Source organism: Manis pentadactyla, chromosome 12, assembly GCF_030020395.1.
Source record: "Manis pentadactyla isolate mManPen7 chromosome 12, mManPen7.hap1, whole genome shotgun sequence".
Classification (NCBI taxonomy): domain Eukaryota; kingdom Metazoa; phylum Chordata; class Mammalia; order Pholidota; family Manidae; genus Manis; species Manis pentadactyla.
The window spans coordinates 15,220,301-15,241,384 of NC_080030.1; the positions used below are offsets into that span (position 1 = coordinate 15,220,301).

General features: G+C 39.1%; 2 protein-coding genes across 5 annotated transcripts in view; one reads left to right on the forward strand and one right to left on the reverse strand.

Moving 5' to 3' along the window:
- The window catches only part of LOC118921785 (zinc finger protein 177-like), a 35,709-nt gene extending 34,301 nt beyond the window's left edge, over window positions 1-1,408 (reverse strand). For both annotated transcript variants that reach the window (XM_057490097.1, XM_057490096.1), the window contains exons 1-2: window positions 1,240-1,408; window positions 607-669 (exon numbers count right to left, since the gene is read on the reverse strand). The gene's annotated coding sequence lies outside the window, so the exon portion shown is untranslated. The remainder of the gene's footprint in view (window positions 1-606; window positions 670-1,239) is intronic.
- A 47-nt stretch (window positions 1,409-1,455) lies between these two features.
- Window positions 1,456-21,084, forward strand: part of ZNF699 (zinc finger protein 699) — a 33,286-nt gene continuing 13,657 nt past the window's right edge. The window contains exons 1-4 of one of the 3 annotated variants that reach the window (XM_036903821.2): window positions 1,495-1,517; window positions 2,975-3,079; window positions 12,669-12,721; window positions 13,210-13,336. In XM_036903821.2, coding sequence (XP_036759716.2) covers window positions 12,674-12,721; window positions 13,210-13,336 — 175 coding nt within the window. In that variant the 5' untranslated portion in view covers window positions 1,495-1,517; window positions 2,975-3,079; window positions 12,669-12,673. Of the gene's footprint in view, window positions 1,518-2,974; window positions 3,080-12,640; window positions 12,722-13,209; window positions 13,337-21,084 lie in introns of all 3 variants that reach the window. The other 2 variants (XM_036903811.2, XM_036903801.2) reach the window with 2 other exon arrangements.

Consider the following 21,084-nt stretch of genomic DNA (forward strand, 5'->3'; position numbering starts at 1 on the left):
CAAAATGGAATGAAATAGCAAAATGACAAAGACATTTATCACTGGAACAGTGCAGAGACAATCGCAGTAAGTTGAACAGTGAGAAGGCTTTAGTTAAGGCAAAAAGTACACATTTGAAGAAAGGGTAGTGCAGGCAACCTCAGAGAGGAGGCACACTCAAGGGCTTAGGATTGATTCTTTTAAGGCTTTCAAGAATGAGGCAAAGGATGGGACGGGGCTTGGGGAGTAGACTTGACATGTAGTCTGAAGATGTCTCTCTCCAGTGAGAGATATAATGTCACCATCCACAGTCAGTCCTCTAGACATTCTGTAAGATAAACTTAACACAAGGAATCTATTGATACTGTTCTTCTCCATACACCGCAAGCACTGGAAACATATCAGTTAGGACTGCTCACCCTGCCTTAAGATAAGGTCAGTTATCGGCTGATTACCATAAAATACATCAGGAATCTTACCTTCTAACTCCCTGGTTTTTAAAATGGAATGTTAGCCTTAGGATTGAGTCTCTCCTGTTCTTACTATGCTATTTATATCTCAGCATTTTTCATCATAGGCAGCAAAACTCAATCATGATGCTTGTCCCATGTCCCTGCCCTGTCTCACCTTGATAATCATTAATAACCAACAGAATGATTTCTTTCTGACTTGCTAACAGTTTGAGAGACCCTGCACAAACAAGAAAAATAAATGACCATTAGAACAAGAAAAAAATATTAAACTTTAGAACAAGAAAAAAATAAAAACAGAAACTTTTATTGATATTTAAAGTCCAAAATAACGAACTGACAACTATCAGAAGTCATCACGGTTTCCAGGCAAATGGCATAAATAATTGCCTTCCCTTACATGAGCAGTAATCAATAAAACAATGAAAGGGAAAACTGAAGGTCTAATGAAAGGACTTAGAAGGGAGCTCTCATGCATAGGTTTAGGCTTAGAATTATAAGTATGGTGTCCTGTGTATAGCACTTGGAGAAAGGTAGGCATAAGTGCAATTGATGAGCATCCTGGATGGAAGGCCCTAACCCTAACCCCACTCCTGGCCCGCTCAGCCCAGCCACTAGACTCTTCAACCTTAGCTCCCCAGGAATTTTCACAAGTCCCGCCCCTCGACTTGGTCCTGCCGCCCTAAGTTCAGCCTATAATGAATATTCAACGAAGCTACGCCCCCAGGCCAGGTTTAGCTCCCGCCCCGCCCCCAGGCCTAGTTAACCAAGGGTTCCCTCCCCTACTGACCTGGTCCCATTCCAGCTGCGTCCAACCCATGTTTCTGCGTTGATGCAGCCCTAGGGCCCAACCGCGTCCCCTGGCAGGAAGAAAGTAGCATTTCTGCTCCACTTCAAGGATGGAAGCGACCGCTACCTGGCCCGTAGCCTCACTTAACCCTCAGTTCCTAGCCCCCGAGGCCCCGCCCCTTACACTGTGCTCAGTACAGAAACCGGAAGCAGGGGGAGCTTTTCTGCGCATGCGCTAGCCAGCGGCCTTTTCTCCTGGCGGGACGTTTCGGGTTTGAGGTAAATTTCCTTCTCTTTCCGCTTCTTGCTGCACTCAGTCTGGCCCAGCTCTAGTCTATGGGAACTGGGAGAGATTGGCCTTGGGCTTGGCCGCTCAGGGGCGGCCGCTCGGACAGTGGCCGCTGCTCCCTGCTGGTGTCCGTGCCCCGGCACTCCCCCGGTCGCTGCCCTTCCTCTGAAAGAGGCGGCCGCGGCCCGTCCCAAACTCCCGGCATCGGGAGCTCTGGGCGGTCGAGGTGAGCCTGCCAACCACCCTCGTATTGAATAGGCTTCCCAAAGCGTCCTTTGCTCTCTTTCCAGAAAGGAAAGGCATCCCTGCCATTGGGGTCCTGGGGGACGAGCGCCCCTGCGCTGGTTTGTGGCTTTCGGCGCGTCGGGAGAGCCCAGGGTGACATTTCCCTCAACTCCATCCCCATCTCTCGCCTCTTGGCGCAAGAGATACTTTTTAACCTGTGAGTTTTCCTGTGGGCATCCGTTTGCTACATTGTATTCAGGTACAGGAAAGTGCACTGATTACTTACTGTCTTTGTAACCCTCCTCCTCTTCCAATGTAGCTTTCCATTTTAATCATGTATCTGTAGATTTTTTTTCCCAATTTCACACCGCAAGTGTGATCATCTGCCGCTTTCAGCGTCTTCTTTCTTTTAATTACTTGTACACTGCATTTCTTTTTATTTTCCTAGTGCACTTTGCCAGGACCTCCAGTTCAATGTAGAGTAGCATGTAATTTGCATCCGTGTTCCTGAACCCAGAGGCAATTTATTCTACCATTTCACAATTAAATTGGTTGTTTGTTTTAGGTGTTTGTAGATAATATGTATTTTTTCTAATTAAAGCCTATTCTCTAGTTCCTGGTGGGTTAAATTATCACCAGTGGATGTTGATATAGATCAGTCACTGTCTTGGGTCTAAGGGGGATGAGTCGTAAGATCATTGCCTGTTAATGTGATTAATTATGTTAATCCATGATTCCATTTTTAGGAATTCATTGAGGAATGCTAGGATGGAATGATTTTGGTTTGTGATTATAATCCTCATTTTTCATTTCTCGATTATACTAATATTTGTTATATTATTTGGCACTTACGTGTATGAATGAGATCTTTCATACCTTTTTTTTTTCTTTGAGCTGTACTTTTCTGTTCTTGGAAATACTCTCGAAAACAGCCCCTCCGCCTACTCCCCCTCTGGAATTATGAATCTCTTATTAATTATTTGGGTGACCTTGTCTGTAAAAAAGTTTGTAACTTCTGTTTCCTTTGTGGGCCATTTGTAAACTAAGGATTTCTTTCTTTAATCCCTGGGTGCAATCAGGTTTTGTATTTACTGTAGATCATTGCTGAAACGGTGGACTTTTCTAGAAATTCATACATTTTCATATCTATTTCCTCAATTTTTTTGTTCTCCCCCCAATATCTGTCACTATGACTCATTCTTTTTTTGTTTTGTTTTTTTAGATTTTCTGGTGGACCATGCTGCTCACAATACAGCGCAGGGGGTCTCAGTCTATGACTCATTCTTATAGCTATTTTTGTGCTCTGTTCTGAAAGAAAATTGCCAAGGTGGTTTGTTGATTCCATTAGTTTCAAAGGACACGTTAGTTTTTCTGATTCTGTTCATTAATTTTTAAAAATATTGTTGATTTTGTCCTATTTTCATTTTTCTTTCTAAACCTTCGTGCTGTTCTCTTTCCAAACTTTAAGCCAATGGCTAGCCCATTGATACTGATTTTTTTCTTCTCTGGTAGTTGATGGTATTTATAAATATATAAATGTATATACCACACCAGCTGCGGGTTTCTAGTGTTATCTGAAACAGTTCTTTTACTTTTCTGCTTCTGCACTACCACATAACTAGTCCTCATTTGCTATAGTAAATATGTGTGTGTACCTTCATATCTGTGCAACATACTGCATTTTTATATATAGTATATACTGCTACCTTTTGTGTTATATTTTATTTACAGTTCTCTCAAGTGATTATAATGCCCATGTTGCTTCAGAATTATTGTGTTTTGTTTGCTATTGTATCACCTGTGACTGTGTGTAATAGTAACAGTGTAAATGTTACATAAATAAATGGAGTAGTAAAAAAAGGCCTTAAGTATCTTTGCTCAAGACATAAGGTTTGATCAAGCAAAAGAGCTCAAACATAAGATATTTGAACAGCATACTTCATTTCTCTGCACTCCATAGTGCCCAAACAGGGTTCTAGGCCAGCCCTGGTTACGTTAGGGGATAAAGGCCTCATTGACAATTCAGTTGTAAAGTATGTGTTTACAAATATACTTATTCAGCTTTTAGGTTTTGAAGACAAATAGACCTGTATTCACACCCTGCCTTGGCAGCATTTTAATTGGGTAACATTGAGCATGTGGTTTATTGATTCTTTCTGTGATTCCTCAACTAAAAACTGGTTGTAATAATACCTGATTTGCAGAGTTTCCGTAAGAAATAATCTCTTCGCAAAGGTATGGAAATCTCTTAGCAAAGTCATCCTCATGTCATGGTAGTTCAAATGGTACTAGAGAAATGTTTTATTGATTTATTTATTAAAGTATTCTTAATATACAATCTAATGTTGATTTCAAATGTACATCACAGTGATTTAACATCAATGTGATCAACTTAAATTGTTTTTGCAAATTATTGTGCCCTTTTATCCCCATCTCCCTTGGTAACCACTAGTCACTTCTCAGTGTCTGAGTCTACTGCTGTTTTGTTCCTTCTGTTTTGCTTTATTTTTATTTCACAAATAAGTGAAATCATATGGTATTTGTCTTTCTCTGCCTGGCTTATTTCACTAAGCATAATGCCCTTTAGATCCATCCATGTTATTGCAAATGGCGGGATCTCTTTTTTTTTATGGCTGAATAATATTTGATTGTGTATATGTACCACATCTTCTTTATCCATTCAACTATTGATGGACACTTAGGTTGCTTCTGTATATTGGCTATTGCATGCAGTGTGGCAATCAACAGAGGGGTGCATATATCTTTTCAAATCAGGGATTTTGGTTTCCTGGGGTAAATTGCTAGGAGTGGAATCACTGGGTCAAATGGTATGTCTATTTTTAGTTTTATGAGGAACCTCCATACTGCTTTCCACAGCAGTTGTACCAATTTGCAGTCCTACTGGCCCTGTAGGAGGGTTCCTATTTCTTTGTATCTTTGTCAACATTGTTTCTTGTCTTTTGGATAGTGGTCAATCTAACTGGTGTGAGGTGATGTCATTGTGGTTTTAATTTGCATTTCCTGATGATTAGTGATGTGGGGCATATTTTCATGTGCTTGTTGGCCATTTGTATTTCTTCTTTGGGAAAGTGTTGAAGTTCTTTGCCCATTTTTTGATAAGGTCATTTGTTTTTTGGGTGTTGAGGTCTATGAGTTCTTTATATATTTTAAATGTTAAACCCTTATCAAATGAGTCATTTATAAATATATTCTCCCATGTTAGGATGCCTTTTTGATATGCTGACAGTGTCCTTTGCTATACGGAGCTTTTTAGTTTGATGTAGTCCTGCTTGTTCACTGTTGATTTTGTTTCCCTTGCCTGAGATGTGTCCAGGAAAAACTTGCTCATGAATATATTCAAGAGATTTTTGGCTATGTTTTCTTCTAAGCATTTTATGGTTTCATGACTTGCATTCAGGTCTTTGATCCATTTTGAGTTTACTTTTGTGTGTGGGGTTAGACAACAGTCCAGTTTCATTCTCTTATGTGTAGTTGTCTAGTTTTCCCAGCACCAGTCGTTGAAGAGGCTGTCTTTTCCCCATTGTATATTCATGGTTTATTTGTCATATATTAATTGACCATATATGTGTGAGTTTACATCTGGGCTCTCTATTCTGTTCCATTGATCTATGGGTCTGTTCTTGTGCAAATACCAAATTGCTTTGATTATTGTAGCTTTGTAGTAGAGCTTGAAGTCAGGATGTGTAATCCCCCCAGCTTTGTTCTTCTTTCTCAGGATTGCTTTGGCTATTTGTGGTATTTTGTGGTTCCATATGAATTTTAGAACTATTGAAGAATGCTGTTGGTATTTTGATAAGGATTGTATTGAATCCATAGATTGCTTGTGGCAGGATGGACATTTTGACAATATTAATTCTTCCTATCCATAAACACAGGATAGATTTCCATTTATTGGTGTCTTCTTTAATTTCTCTCATGAGTGTCTTGTAGTTTTCAGAGTATAGGTCTTTCACCTTCTTGGATAGGTTTATTCCTAGGTATTTTACTGTTTTTAATTGCAATTGTAAATGGAGTTGTTTTCCTGATTTCTCTTTCTGCTAATTTGTTAGTATATAGGAATGAAACAGATTTCTTTGTATTAATTTTGTATCCTACAACTTTGCTGAATTCAGATATTAGTTCTAGTAATTTTGGAGTGGATTCTTTAGGGCTTTTTATGTACAATATCATCTTGTCTGCAAACAGTGACAGTTTAACTTGTTCCTTGCCGATCTGGATGCCTTTTATTTCTTTGTGTTGTCTGATTGCCGTGGCTAGGACCTCCAGTACTATGTTGAATAAAAGTGGGGAGAGTGGGCATTCTTGTTTTGTTCCCAATCTTAGAGTAAAAGCTTTTAGTTTTTTGCCATTAAGTATGATGTTGACTATGGGTTTGTCATATATGGCCTATATTATGTTGAGGTGCATACCGTCCATACCCATTTTGTTGAGAGCTTTTATTGTGAATGGTTGTTGAATTTTGTCAAATGCTTTTTCAGCATCTATTGAGGTGACCATGTGGTTTTTATCCTTTTTTGTTAACGTGGTGTATAATATTGATTGATTTACAAATATTGTAGCCTCCTTGCATCCCTTTGATAAATTCCTCTTTGTCATGATGGATCTTTTTAATGTATTTTTGGATTCAGTTTGTTAATATTTTGTTGAGGATTTTTGCATCTATGTTCATCAGGGATATTAGTCTGTAATTTTTTTTGTGGTGTCTTTGGGTTTGGTATTACAGTGATGCTGGCCTCATAGAATGAGTTTGGAAGTAGTCCCTCCTCTTCTACTTTTTGTAATACTTAAAGGATGGGTATTAGCTCTTCTTTAAATGCTTGGTAGAATTTGGCTGTGACCATCAGGACATGGCCTTTTGTTTTTTGGGAGTTTTTCGATGAACAGTTCCATTTCATTGCTGGTAATTGGTCTGTCCAGATTTTCTGTTTCCTCCTGGGTCAATTTTGGAAGGTGTATATTTCAAGGAAGTTGTCCATTTCTTCTAGTATCCAATTTATTGGCATATAATTTTTCATTGTATTCTCTGATAATTCCTTGTATTTTTGTGGTATCCATTGTGATTATTCCTTTGTTTCTGATTCTGTTTATGTGTGTACACACTCTTTTTTTCTTGGTAAGTCTTGCTAGGGGTTTATCTATTATATTTATTTTCTCAAAGAACCAGCTCCTGGTTTCATAGATTCTTTCTATTGTTTTTTAATTCTTTGTTTTATTTATTTCTGCTCCAATCTTTATTCTGACTCTCCTTCTACTAAGTTTGGGTTTTATTTGTTCTTCTTTTTCTAATTTCTTTCATTGTGATTTTAAATTGTTTATTTGGGATTGTTCTTGTTTCTTGAGATAAGTCTGTATTGCCATGTACTTTCCTCTTGGAACTGCCTTTGCCACCTTCCACAGATCTTGGGCTGTTGTGTTTTTGTTTCCATGTATTGCTGGATTTCTGTTTTAATTTGTTCATTGATCCATTGATTATTTAGAAGCATGTTTTGTTGGTCTTTTTGTTGTCTTTGTAGTAATTTATTTCTTGTTTTATGCCATTGTGATGTGAGAAGCTCCTTGATACAATTTCAGTCTTTTTGAACTTGTTGAGTCTCTTGTAGCCTAGTAGGTGATCTGTTCTGGAGAACATTCCATGTACATTTGAGAAAAATATGTATCCTACTGCTGTTGGGTAGAGTGTTCTGTAGCTATCTGTTAAGTCCATTTGATCTAATTAACTTCAGTGCCTGTTTCCTTATTTATTTTCTATCTGGTTGATCTCTGTCTATTGTTGTGTGTGGTGTGTTAATGTCTCCTAAAATGAATGTGTTGCAATCCATTTTCCCCTTTAATTCTGTTACTATTTGTTTTACATATTTAGGTGCTCCTATGTTGGGTGCATAGATATTTATAATGGTTATATCTGCTTGTTGGACTGATCACTTTATCATTATGTAATGTCCTTTGTTTCTTTTCACTTCCTTTGTTTTTAAATCAATTTTGTTGGATATAAGTTCTGCCAGTCCTGCCTCTTTCTCCCTATTAATGGCGTGGAATATCTTTTCCCATCACTTTTAGTCTGTGTATGGCTTTGGGTCTGAAATGAGTCTCCTGTAAGCAGCATATAGATGGGTTGTGTTTCCTTATCCATTCTGCCATTCTGTCTTTTGATTCAGTCCATTTACATTTAAGGTGATTATTGATAGATATATACTTACTGCCATTTTATTAATTCTTTCCTGGCTGATTTTTATATCTCCTCTCTGTTCCTTTCTTCCTCTCTTTTACTCTTCTCTTGTTATTGATGGTTTTCTTTATTTTTGTAATTGGATTTCTCTTTTAAAAAAATTATTATTTTTTGTGTGTATTTGTTGTTGATTTTATTTTTGTGGTTACCAAAGGTTCGAGGATAGCTTCCTTACTGTATAGTAAAATATCTTAAATTGCTGATTACTCTATTTTAAACACAATCTGAAGGTACTTTCCCCCCTTCTTCCTCCTCCTCCATAGTTTTTATATTAGATGTCATAGTCTGTACTTTTTGGGTATTCCTTGACTGATTTTGTTTATAGTTGACTTTGCTTTTGTTTTGTTTTAATTTTGTACTTGCTTGGTGATTAGTTCGTCCACTGCCTTTACTGTGGGTTTATTTTCACTGGTGAAAGCGGTTTAGCCTTAGGGTCATTTCCATCTCCAGCAGTCCCGTCAACAAATCCTTTAAGGCTGGCTTAGTGGTGGCTAATTCTTTCAACTTTTGTTTATATGGAAATTAATATCTGCTTCAATTTAAATGATAATTTTGCCGGGTAGAGGATTCTTGGTTGGAGGTCCTTCATTTCAGTACATTTAATATATAACTACCTTCTGGCTTGTACAGTTTCTGTTGAGAAGTCTGCTAATAGTCTGATGGGATTTTCTTTGTAAGTAACATATTTATTTTCTCTGGTTGTTTTCAACACTTTGTCCTTGTCCTTGATCTTTGCCATTTTAATTATTATATGTCTTGGTGTTGTCTTCCTGGGCTTCCTTTTGTTAGGGAATCTTTGGGCTTCCATGACCTGCGTGTCTATTTCTGTCCCCAGACTGGGGACATTTTCAACAATTATTCCCTTAATGAAACTTTCTATCCTTTGATCTTTTTCTTCTCCTTCTGGTACCCCTATTTTGTGAATATTGTTTCTCTTGGATTGGTCACATAGCTCTCTTAGCATTCTTTCATTCCTAGAGATCTTTTTTCTCTCTGTTCCTCAGCTTCTTTGTTTCCCTGTTCTCTAATTTCCATTTCATTTACCATCTTCTCTACATGTTCTAATCTTCTTTTAAATCCCTCTTTTGTATTTTTCATTTCAGAGACTGTATTCTTCAACTCTGAGTAACTCTTTTTCAGGTTTTTTATCTCTTTATTGAAGTCGTCCCTGAGATCTTGAATGCTTAGTTCTATAAACCCTTGAGCATGTTTATGACTTATTTTGAAATCTTTATCAAGAAGGTTGGTGATCTCTGTTTCATTTATCCCTTGCTAGGGCTCTGTCTTGTAGTTTTGTTTGGATCATATTCCTCTGCCTACTCATTTTGTCGTGCTTCAGTTTTTCTTCCTTTGTATTAGTTGTCACTGTTGTGCTTTCTGGCCTATAAGGTAATAGCTTTATGAAGAAGACATGCTATGGTGCCCAGAAGCTGAAGATTCTTTATTCTATAGTGTTGGTTCTGTTTTGTGGGGACCCCAGCTGGTTGGTGTGCTGGGGGTGGGGCTGCCTTTGTTTCTGGCTTCTGTAGTGGTCTCAGTCTGGGTGGGCAGTTTAATTCCACTGCTGCCTTTATGGTCAGCTCGGGAATATCTGCTGAGCTTGCTGTGGGTGGGGCTGCCTCTGCTTGTCCTGAAGTAATGGAGGGTTTGCAGGGTTAATGGGGAGGGCAGACTGATGTGCAGCTCTGCTCTGGCTGGACATGTGGCACCAGATTTGAACAGCTGCAGGGAGGAAGGAGCTCTTGGGGCCTGGCTCCTGCAGGCACTTCCCCTGTTGGGCTGAAATGGAGTCAAGGAAGCTGTGAGAGTCTCCCTCTGCCTGCCAGGCAACAAAGTCTAGTGCTGCCACTGGGCCAAGTGGGTTGGCTCCTGGCAGTGTGCAGAGAAGGAGCCTCGGGGCTGTGTTGGCAGCAAGGGGGATGGAGCATCTGGGGCTCCCGAGAGTTCCCCATCTGTTGGGCCGAGGAAGGGTTGGGAAGGTATCCTCCACCTGCCCTTTCTCCTGACGAGAGTTCTGTCCAACTCTTGTCACTGCTGGTACCCTTCCCACTGCTGGCAAGTCTTTCAAACTGCTGCTTCTGCTTTAGGTCTCAGGACTGGTGGAGCGTGCCTGCCTTCCACACTGACCAGAGTCTCAGCCTCCCAGAGTGTTCCACTTGTCTCTGGTGTTCATCCCTGCTAATCACCACAACCCAGCGTGACGTGGGTTTGTACTCCCAGAGCACATCTCCAAGGCCAGGTGTGCAGTACTCCTGGGCTCCTACCCCCTCCCATTCCATTTCTCTTCCTCCTATCTGTAGGCTGTAGTTGGGGAGGGCTTGGGTACTTCTCAATCTTTGCTTTGCCACATCACCCTTTTCTGTGTGGTTCTTTCTCCTTTCTCAGGTGTAGATGGTCTGTTCTGCAGTCTTCAGGTCATTTTCAGGTATAGTTGCATTTGCTGTACTTTGCTCTCTTATGTGTTTTTGGGAGGAGGTTTCTGCCTTGCCTTCCTATTTTAATCCCTTCACCAGTGCTAGAGAATGTTACAATTTTTATTGGCTTTAAAATATGCTGCTTGATGCATTGCAGTGGAAGAAACTTTTGCATTTTTATTTGAAATTGTGCAACAGTTGGTGCTGATATCACTCTCAGAAATGACACACGTTGTGAACTTCAAGTATGGTTTTGTTGCTGCTGTACCCTTCAGGCAAAATTTAGCATGACAATTAGTGCTTCTCTGCCTCCTGCATGTGAAATTGAGTTGGTTGATTCTGTATCTCAGAAAGCAGGTTTTGGGGACTCTCAGAAACAAGAGTTGGGAGGATCCAATGGTCAGGGGCTTTGCAGTAAGCTTTTTATCTAGCTAAGGGGTGTAGGGGTAAGAACTATTGGGAGTGGAGCCCCCTGAATATGGTGTATAATAAGTCAGGGTTTTCGTGGATTGGAGACAGTGAGTGTATAGTCTTACGTTGAAGGCATTGTCTGATATTTTTTTATGCTTTTCATTATTATGGGGAAATTGACAACTGAACTTTTTTTTATAATTCACCTTTTTAATTATTTTTTTATTTTAATATTGTTAATGTACAATTACTTGAACATTATGGTTACTAGACTCCCCCTATTATCAAGTCCCCCCCACATACCCCATTACAGTCACTGTCCATCAGCATAGTAAGATGCTATAGAATCATTACTTGTCTTCTCTGTATATACTGCTTTCCCCATGTCTCCACCCCCCTACGTTATGTGTGCTAATTGTAATGCGTTTTCCCCCTTATCCCTCCCTTCCCACCCATCCTCCCCAGTCCATTTCCCTTTGGTAACTGTCAGTCCATTCTTGGGTTCTGTGAGTCTGCTGCTGTTTTGTTCCTTCAGTTTTTTCTTTGTTGTTATACTCCACAGATAAGTGAAATCATTTGGTACTTGTCTTTCTCCACCTGGCTTATTTCACTGAGCATAATACCTTCTAGCTCCATCCATGTTGTTGTTGCAAATGTTAGGATTTGTTTTCTTCTTATGGCTAAATAATATTCCATTGGTATATGTACCACATCTTCTTTATCCATTCATCTACGGATGGACACTTAGGTTCCTTCCATTTCTTGGCTATTGTAAATAGTGCTGTGATTAACATAGGAGGGTGTATGTCTTTCTCAAACTGGGCTGCTGCATTCTTAGGGTAAATTACTAAGAGTGGAATTCCTGGGTCAAATGGTATTTCTGTTTTGAGTTTTTGAGGAACCTCCATACTGCTTTCCACAATGGTTGAACTGGTTTACATTCCCACCAGCAGTGTAGGAGGATTCCCCTTATTCCACATCCTCACCAACATTTGTTGTTGTTTGTGTTTTGAATGTTGGCCATCCTAACTGGTGTGAGGTGATATCTCATTGTGGTTTTAATTTACATTTCTCTGATGATTAGCGATGTGGAACATCTTTTCATGTGTCTGTTGACCATCTGAATTTCTTCTTTGGAGAAGTGTCTGTTCACATCCTATGCCCATTTTTTTAATTGGATTATTTGCTTTTTGTTTGTTGAGGTGCGTGAACTCTTTATATATTTTGGATGTCAACTCTTTATTGGATCTGTCATTTATTAATATATTCTCCCATACTGTGGGATGTCTTTTTGTTCTACTGATGGTATCCTTTACTGTACAGAAGCTTTTTAGTTTGATACAGTCCCACTTGTTCAGTTTTGCTTTTGTTTCCCTTGCCCAGGGAGATATGTTCATGAAGAAGTTGCTCATGTTTATGTCCAAGAGATTTTTGCCTATATATTTTTTCTAAGAGTTTTATGGTTTCATGACTTACATTCAGGACTTTGATCCATTTTGTGTTTACTTCTGTGTATGGGGCTAGACAATAATCTGACAACCAAACTTTTTTAGACTTCAGTTGACTTACAAAATAGGACACAGCCTTTTTCTTTCTTTTAAATGATCACAAGGACCATAACACTTTTTTCTAGCCCTAGAAGAGATGAGATTGCTCCATCTTCTTACAAGATCAGAATGTGTGTGTGTGTGTGTGTGTGTGTGTGTGTGTATTTGGGGAGGAGTGGTTGCTCATAATGGCTGTGTTGTGGCATCCAGGCTCGTGTGTGAAATCTTGGGGAGACTTGGATTCTCAAATTGTCTTTCTTCTGCCTCAGCTCTAACTTCTCAATATCCTTCATGAAGGGAACATGGAGCAAGGAAGAACAGCTGCTGGGTTACAGAGAAAGATGTCACAGGTAAATAAGAGCTAATAATTCTCCAAAAGAGTATTTCTATTCCATCTGGTCATCAGTCTCCTAATTGTTTAGAGCAGAGGGCAGCAACTTGTTTCTGTATTGGGTCACATAGGAAGTATTTTAGTCTTTGAAGGCCATAGAGTTTGCAGTTAGACTGCCAGTTTGGTGTGAAAGCAGCCATAGAGCATACATAAACAAATGTCCTATTGTATTCCAGTAAAACTTCACTTACACAAACAGGTGGTAGGCTGGATTTAGCCCACATGTTGTAGTTTGCTAACCCCTGGCCTAGGGTAGAAGAAAAGATGTCCAGCTGTGGGCCTCAGTTGAATGTCATGCTTCTGCAGGCCCCTGGGCCTTTGGTTTGTGGGGGCAGGTGGGAAGAATATTTTGATTTTCAGTTCCCCTCTGTCATCATCCTTATTTATTCTCCTGCACACACAGGGGGAGTTTGTACCTTTCTGAACAGAATGTGTGTGATGTTTTAGGACTCGGTGGTCTTTGAGGATGTGGCTGTGGACTTCACCCAGGAGGAGTGGGCTTTGCTGGATCTTGCTCAAAGGAAACTCTACAGAGATGTGATGCTGGAGAACTTCCAGAACCTGGTGTCACTAGGTACGAATAGCAACATCCCTTCATTGAGTTGTTTAGAAAACAATTTTGACTTACTAATTGTCCTTTTTCTGGGATTTGGGCTGAAGAATTGGATTACATGGGTAAATAAGACAGACATTAGTCACTGACCCCAAGGAGCTTACAATCTAGTGGCTTCACTATGAAAAAAAACGTGTATTGAACTGACAGTCGTGGTTGCAAGCCTTTGGCTTATTACATGTTGAAAGAGTGGCCATAAATTTAAAGGGTCATTCTGGGACACGAGGAGGTCTGTGGTTTGGGACCCTTGGAGAATTTTACTCGTGTATGTGCCCTTTACTCAAACACCACCCATAGGAACATACCTATAGTTAAACAAGTTGGATTTATTAGTGTTCTGAGGGAGAACACATGCCCTGGAGCCACAGGGTGGCTCAGAAAGAGGAGATTAGAAAGTATATGTCACAGAATTTGACTTTTGGTTGGAGGTTAGAAAGTATGCGCCATAGGATGTGACCTTTGGTTGAATGATTTGGGAATGGGTCTATGCAAGTGGGCTACGTAAGTTTCCAAGGTCTTCTGCAACAAAGAACAACCACCAACTTACTCTTTCACATTCCTGGAGAATGTGATGTGATATTTTAGGACTCAGTGGTCTTTGAGGTTCCAAGTCTGAAATAGGTGTCAGTAGGGCTATGTGCTTTCTGAGGGCTCTGTGGGAAGAAATATCCCCTTGCTTCTCCCTGGCTTCTGGCGATTGCCAGCAATCCATTGTTCCTTGGCTTGTAGCTCTATTACTCTGATTTCTGTCTCCATCTTCACATGACTTTCTTCCCTTTCTTTCTGAGTCTCTCTCTCCTTGTAAGAACACGAGCTATTGGATTTGGAGCCTACCTTAGTCTAGGATGACTTCATTGTAACATGATTATATCTGCAAAGACCATATTTCCAAATAAGGTAACAATCTGAGGTTCCAGGTGGACTTAAAGGTTATTTTTTAATACACTTCATTTTTAAAGAGCAATTTGGTCACAGCAAATACTGAGTATCATGTACAGAGATTTCCATTGTGCCTCCTACATGCACAGACTGTCTCCTCCACTGTCAATATCCCCAGCCGGAGTGGTACATTTATTACAATTGATTAACATGACATCATTGCTCAGAGTCCATAGTTTACATTAGAGTTCACTCTCAGTGTTAAACATTCTTTGGATTGAATAAATTTGTAATGACATGTATCCACCATTTTTAAAAAAATATTTTAATTTTCTTTTGTATCATTAATATACACTTACATGAACAAAATTGTGGTTACTAGATTCCCCTCGTTATCAAGTCCCCACCATATACCCCATTACAGTCACTGTCCATCAGTGTAGTAAGATGCTATAGAGTCACTACTTGTCTTCTCTGTGTTGTACAGCCTTCCCCGCTCTTCCCTTCCTACATTATGTGTGCTTATCATAATGCCCCCTTTTCCCCTTGTCCCTCCCTTCCCACCCACCTTCCCCAGTCCCTTTCCCTTTGGTAACTGTTAGTCCATTCTTGGGTTCTGTGAGTCTGCTGCTGTTTTGTTCCTTCAGTTTTTTCTTGGTTTTTATACTTCACAGATGAGTGAAATCATTCGATATTTGTCTTTCTCCGCCTGGCTTATTTCACAGAGCACAATACCTTCTAGCTCCATCCATGTTGTTGCAAATGTTAGGATTTGTTTTCTTCTTATGACTGAATAATATTCTATTGTATATATGTACCACATCTTCTTTATTCACTCATCTACTGATGGACACTTAGGTTCCTTCCATTTCTTGGCAATTGTAAATAGTGCTACAATAAACATAGGGGTGCATATGTCTTTTTGAGACTGGGATCCTGCATTCTTAGGGTAAATTCCTAGGAGTGGAATTCCTGGGTCAAATGGCATTTCTATTTTTAGTTTTTTGAGGAACCTCCATACTGCTTTCCACAAAGGTTGAGCTAATTTACATTCCCACCAGCAGTGTAGGAGGGTTCCCCTTTCTCTACATCCTTGCCAATATTTGTTGTTTGTCTTTTGGGTGGTGGTCATGCTAACTGGTGCGAGGTGATATCGCATTGTGGTTTTAATTTGCATTTCTCTGGTGATTAGTGATGTGGAGCATTCTTTCATGTGCCTGTTGGTCATCTGAATTTCTTCTTTGGGGAAGTGTCTGTTCAGCTCCTGGGCCCATTTTTTAATTGGGTTATTTGCTTTTTGTTTGTTGAGGTGCATGAGCTCTTTGTATATTTTGGGTGTCAACCCCTTATCAGATATGTCATTTATGAATATATTCTCCCGTACTATAAGATGCCTTTTCGTTCTACTGATGGTGTCCTTTGCTGTATAGAAGTGTTTTAGTTTGATATAGTCCCACTTGTTCATTTTTGCTTGTTTCTCTTGCCCGTGGATATATGTTCATGAAGAAGTTGCTCATGTTTATATTCAAGAGAGTTTCGCCTATATTTTCTTCTAAGAGTTTTATGGTTTCATAACTTACATTCAGGTCTTTGATCCATTTCGAGTTTACTTTCATTTCTGGAGTTAGACAGTAATCCAATTTCATTCTCTTACATGTAGCTGTCCAGTTTTGCCAACACCAGCTGTTGAAGAGGCTGTTATTTCCCCATTGTATGTCCATGGCTCCTTTATTGTATATTAATTGACCATATATGCTTGGGTTAGTATCTGAACTCTCTATTCTGTTCCACTGGTCTGTGGGTCTGTTCCTCTGCCATTACCAAATTGTCTTGATTACTGTGGCATTGTAGTAGAGCTTGAAGTTGGGAAGCGAGATCCCCCCTGCTTTATTCTTCCTTCTCAGGATTGCTTTGGCTCTTCTGGGTCTTTTGTGGTTCCATATGAATTTTAGAACTATTTGTTTCAGTTTGTTGAACAATGCTGTTGGTAATTAGATAGGAATTGCATTGAATCTGTAGATTGCTTTAGGCAGGATGGCCATTTTAACAATATTAATTCTTCCTACCCAAGATCATGGGATGAATTTCTGTTTATTAGTATCCTCTTTAATTTCTCTTAGGAGTGTGTTGTAGTTTTCAGGGTATAGGTCTTTCACTTCCTTGGTTAGGTTTATTCCTAGGTATTTTATTCTTTTTGATGCAATTGTGAATGGAATTGTTTTCCTGATTTCTCTTTCTGCTAGTTCATCATTAATGTATAGGAATGCAACAGATTTCTGTGTATTAATTTTGTACTGCAACTTTGCTGAATTCAGATATTAGTTCTAGTAGTTTTTGAGTGGAGTCTTTAGGGTTCTTTATGTACAGTATCATGTTATCTGCAAACAGTGACAGTTTGACTTCTTCCTTACCAATCTGGATGCCTTTATTTCTTTGTGTTGTCTGATTCCGTGGCTTGGACCTCCAGTACTATGTTGAATAAAAGCAGGGAGAGTGGGCATCCTTGTCTTATTCCTGATCTTAGAGGAAAAGCTTTCAGCTACTCACTGTTAAGTATGATGTTGGCTGTTGGTTTGTCATAAATGACCTTTATTACATTGAGGTACTTGCCCTCTATATCCATTTTGTTGAGAGTTTTTATCATGAATGGATGTTGAATTTTGTTGAATTCTTTTTCAGCATGTATGGAAATGATAATGTGGTTTTTGTCATTTTTGTTGATGTGGTGCATGATGTTGATGCAGTTTTGAATGTTGTACCATCCTTGCATCTCTGAGATGAATCCCATTTGATCATAGTGTATGATCCTCTTGAGGTATTTTTGAATTCAGTTTGCTAATATATTGTTGAGTATTTTTGCATCTATGTTCATCAGTGATATTGGTGTGTAGTTTTCTTTTTTTGTGGTGTCTTTGCCTGGTTTTGGTATTAGAGTGATGCTGGCTTCATAGAATGAGTTTGGGAGTATTCCCTCCTCTTCTATTTTTTGGAAAACTTTAAGGAGAATGGGTATTATATCTCCTCTAAATGTCTGATAAAATCCAGTGGTGAATCCGTCTGGTTCGGGGATTTTGTTCTTGGGTCGTTTTTTGATTACTGATTCAATTTTATTGATGGTAATTGGTCTGTTTAGATTTTCTGTTGCTTCCTGGGTCAGTCTTGGAAGGTTGTATTTTTGTAGAAAGTTGTCCATTTCTTCTGGGTTATCCAGTTTGTTAGCATATAGTTTTTCATAGTATTCTCTAATAATTCTTTTTATTTCTGTGGTGTCCATCATGATTTTTCCTTTCTCATTTCTGATTCTGTTTATGTGTGCAGATTCTCTTTTTTTTCTTAATAAGTCTGGCTAGGGGTTTGTCTATTTTGTTTATTTTCTCAAAGAACCAGCTCTTAGTTTCATTAATTTTTTTTTTTCAGTGGAATCTCATTTTAATTTATAATGCCATAATGGCATATAATGTTGAGCATCTTTTCATACGTTTATTTGCTATCTTTTTATCTTCTTTTTTTTTTTTGAGAGGGCATCTCTCATATTTATTGATCAAATGGTTGTTAACAACAATAAAATTCTGTACAGGGGACTCAATGCACAATTATTAATCCACCCCAAGCCTAATTCTCGTCAGTCTCTGATCTTCTGAAGCACAACGAACAAGTTCTTACATGGTGAACAAATTCTTACATAGTGAATAAGTTCTGACATGGTGAACAGTACAAGGGCAGTCATCACAGAAACGTTTGGTTTTGATCATGCATTATGAACTACAAAGAATCAGGTCAGATATGAATATTCGTTTGATTTTTATACTTGATTTATATGTGAATCCCACATTTCTCCCTTATTATTATTATTATTATTATTTTTAATAAAATGCTGAAGTGGTAGGTAGATGCAAGATAAAGGTAGAAAACATAGTTCAGTGCTGTAAGAAAGCAAATGTAGATGATCAGGTGTGTGCCTATAGGCTAAGTATTAATCCAAGCTAGACAAGTGCAACAAAACATCCACGGATGCAGAAGATTTTGCTCAAAACAGGGGGGTGAGGTTCTAAGCCTCACCTCTGTTGATACCCAATTTCTCACCTGATGACCCCCCTGCGACTGTGCCTGTCTTAGGTTGTTCCTCCCTTGAGGAATCTTACCCGTCTCTGGCTAACCAGTCATCTGCCAGGGCCATACAGGGAAATGTAAAGTCGGTAAGTGAGAGAGAAGCCATATTGTTTGAAAACGTTAGCTTTTTACTTCTTTGCAGATTTATGCCCTGTGGGTTCTATGCCCAGCATTTGTCTTGAAGTATCTTTACCACTTGGAGGAATTATGATACTCGGTAAATTCGATATGAGGCATGAATTCTATTTAAGGGTTATAATTAGGAAGGAAGAAGAAAAGCTATAGAGGTAGCAGATGGAAGAAAACATGGGAAGATTGATTATTTCTTTGACATATCTTCTTGTAGAGTAACATAAGCATGTATAGGTTTTAAACTACTAATTAAATTGCGCACACACATTAACATAATAGGAATACAGTTACATAACCAAAGCAGATCTATAATTACCAGCCATCTCCAGTGAAGCCAAGAAAACCAGTTAGGCACCCTAGGCATTTGTGAAAATTTTTCTATGATATGATGGATATTGTCCAACTGAACTTGAACACTCTGAGAGAAATCAGACAAATTAAAACAACCCATTCCTGGGGAATGTTCACATCCCTTATGTTCTTTTAACAGTAGATAGTCTGTAGTTTAAGATTTTGGAGCGCTACAACTTGCACTTCTCCTAATTCTTGGTTGAGTTCCAACAGTGTAGATCCAGTCAAATTTGTTGTTTTACTGTATGCAGAGGCCAGCTTAGATATCTCCTTCATTCCAATGACAAGTCCAGGAACCGGTGGGATGAATGCAGCTACAACTGCAGCATCGCCTGGATCTTTGTTGAGGTTTTTGATGATCATCTTCTGGCATGAGTCTTCCAGAGAGTGCTGATGTTGGAAGTTCTTCTTCATATCGTATCTTAGTTCATTTTCTGGGGTAGCCCAATTAGGCTTTGATCCTCTGTATAAACACAAACAGACCCTTTGCCCACACTTTGATATGCCCTTTATACCCTTGTGTAGAACTCATTGGAGGTCACCACACAGGAACTGCTTTTTTCTTTTTTTTTTTTTAAGAGAAAGAAATATTATCAGAAAAGTGTACCTCCATAGCCGATCATCTGACACCCTTTAAGTGATCAAAATTAAGGATATTTAAAGCATGCATTAATCGTTGATTTACAGTTAGTTTTATCCTATCATGGAGTAATCCCCCTTTTCTTTCTTTCTTTTTGTTTTTTGTTATCTTTAATCTACACTTACATGAAGAATATTATGTTTACTAGGCTCTCCCCTATACCAGGTCCCCACTATAAACCCCTTTACAGTCACTGTCCATCAGCATAGCTAAATGTTGTAGAATCACTACTTGTCTTCTCTGTGTTGCACAGCCCTCCCCTTTCTCCCACCCCATGCATGCTGATCTTAATATCCCCCTTATTTCTCACCCCCCCTTATCCCTCCCTACCCACCCATCCTCCCCAGTCCCTTTCCCTTTGGTACCTGTTAGTCCATTCTTGGGTTCTGTGATTCCGCTGCTGTTTTGTTCCTTCAGTTTTTCCTTTGTTCTTATACACCACAGATGAGTGAAATCACTTGCTATTTCTCTTTCTCCGCTTGGCTTATTTCACTGAGCATAATATCCTCTAGCTCCATCCATGTTGCTGCAAATGGTAGGATTTGCCCTTTTCTTATGGCTGAGTAGTATTCCATTGTGTATATGTACCACATCTTCTTTATCCATTCATCTATCGATGGACATTTAGGTTGCTTCCAATTCTTGGCTATTGTAAATAGTGCTGCGATAAACATAGGGGTGCACTGATCTTTCTCATACTTGATTGCTGCATTCTTAGGGTAAATTCCTAGGAGTGCAATTCCTGGGTCAAATGGTAAGTCTGTTTTGAGCATTTTGATGCACCTCCATACTGCTTTCCACAATGGTTGAACTAACTTACATTCCCACCAGCAGTGTAGGAGGGTTCCCCTTTCTCCACAGCCTCGCCAACATTTGTTGTTCTCTGTCTTTTGGATGGCAGCCATCCTTACTGGTGTGAGGTGATATCTCATTGTAGTTTTAATTTGCATTTCTCTGATAATTAGTGATGTGGAACATCTTTTCATGTTTCTGTTGGCCATCTGTATTTGTTTTCCAGAGAACCGTCTGTTCAGTTCCTCTGTCCATTTTTTAATTGGGTTATTTGTTTTTTGTTTGTTGAGGCGTGTGAGCTCTTTATATATTCTGGATGTTAAGCCTTTATCGGATGTGTCATTTTCAAATATATTCTCCCATACTGTAGGGATCCTTTTTGTTCTATTGATGGTGTCTTTTGCTGTGCAGAAGCTTTTCAGCTTAATATAGTCCCACTTACTCATTTTTGCTGTTGTTTTCCTTGCCCGGGGAGATATGTTGAAGAAGAGGTCACTCATGTTTATGTCTAAGAGGTTTTTGCCTATGTTTTCTTCCAAGAGTTTAATGGTTTCATGACTTACATTCAGGTCTTTGATCCATTTTGAGTTTACTTTTGTATATGGGGTTAGACAATGGTCCAGTTTCATTCTCCTACACGTAGCTGTCCAGTTTTGCCAGCACCATCTGTTGAAGAGACTGTCATTTCACCATTGTACGTCCATGGCTTCTTTATCAAATATTAATTGACCATATATGTTTGGGTTACTGTCTGGAGTCTCCAATCTGTTCCACTGGTCTGTGGCTCTGTTCTTGTGCCAGTACC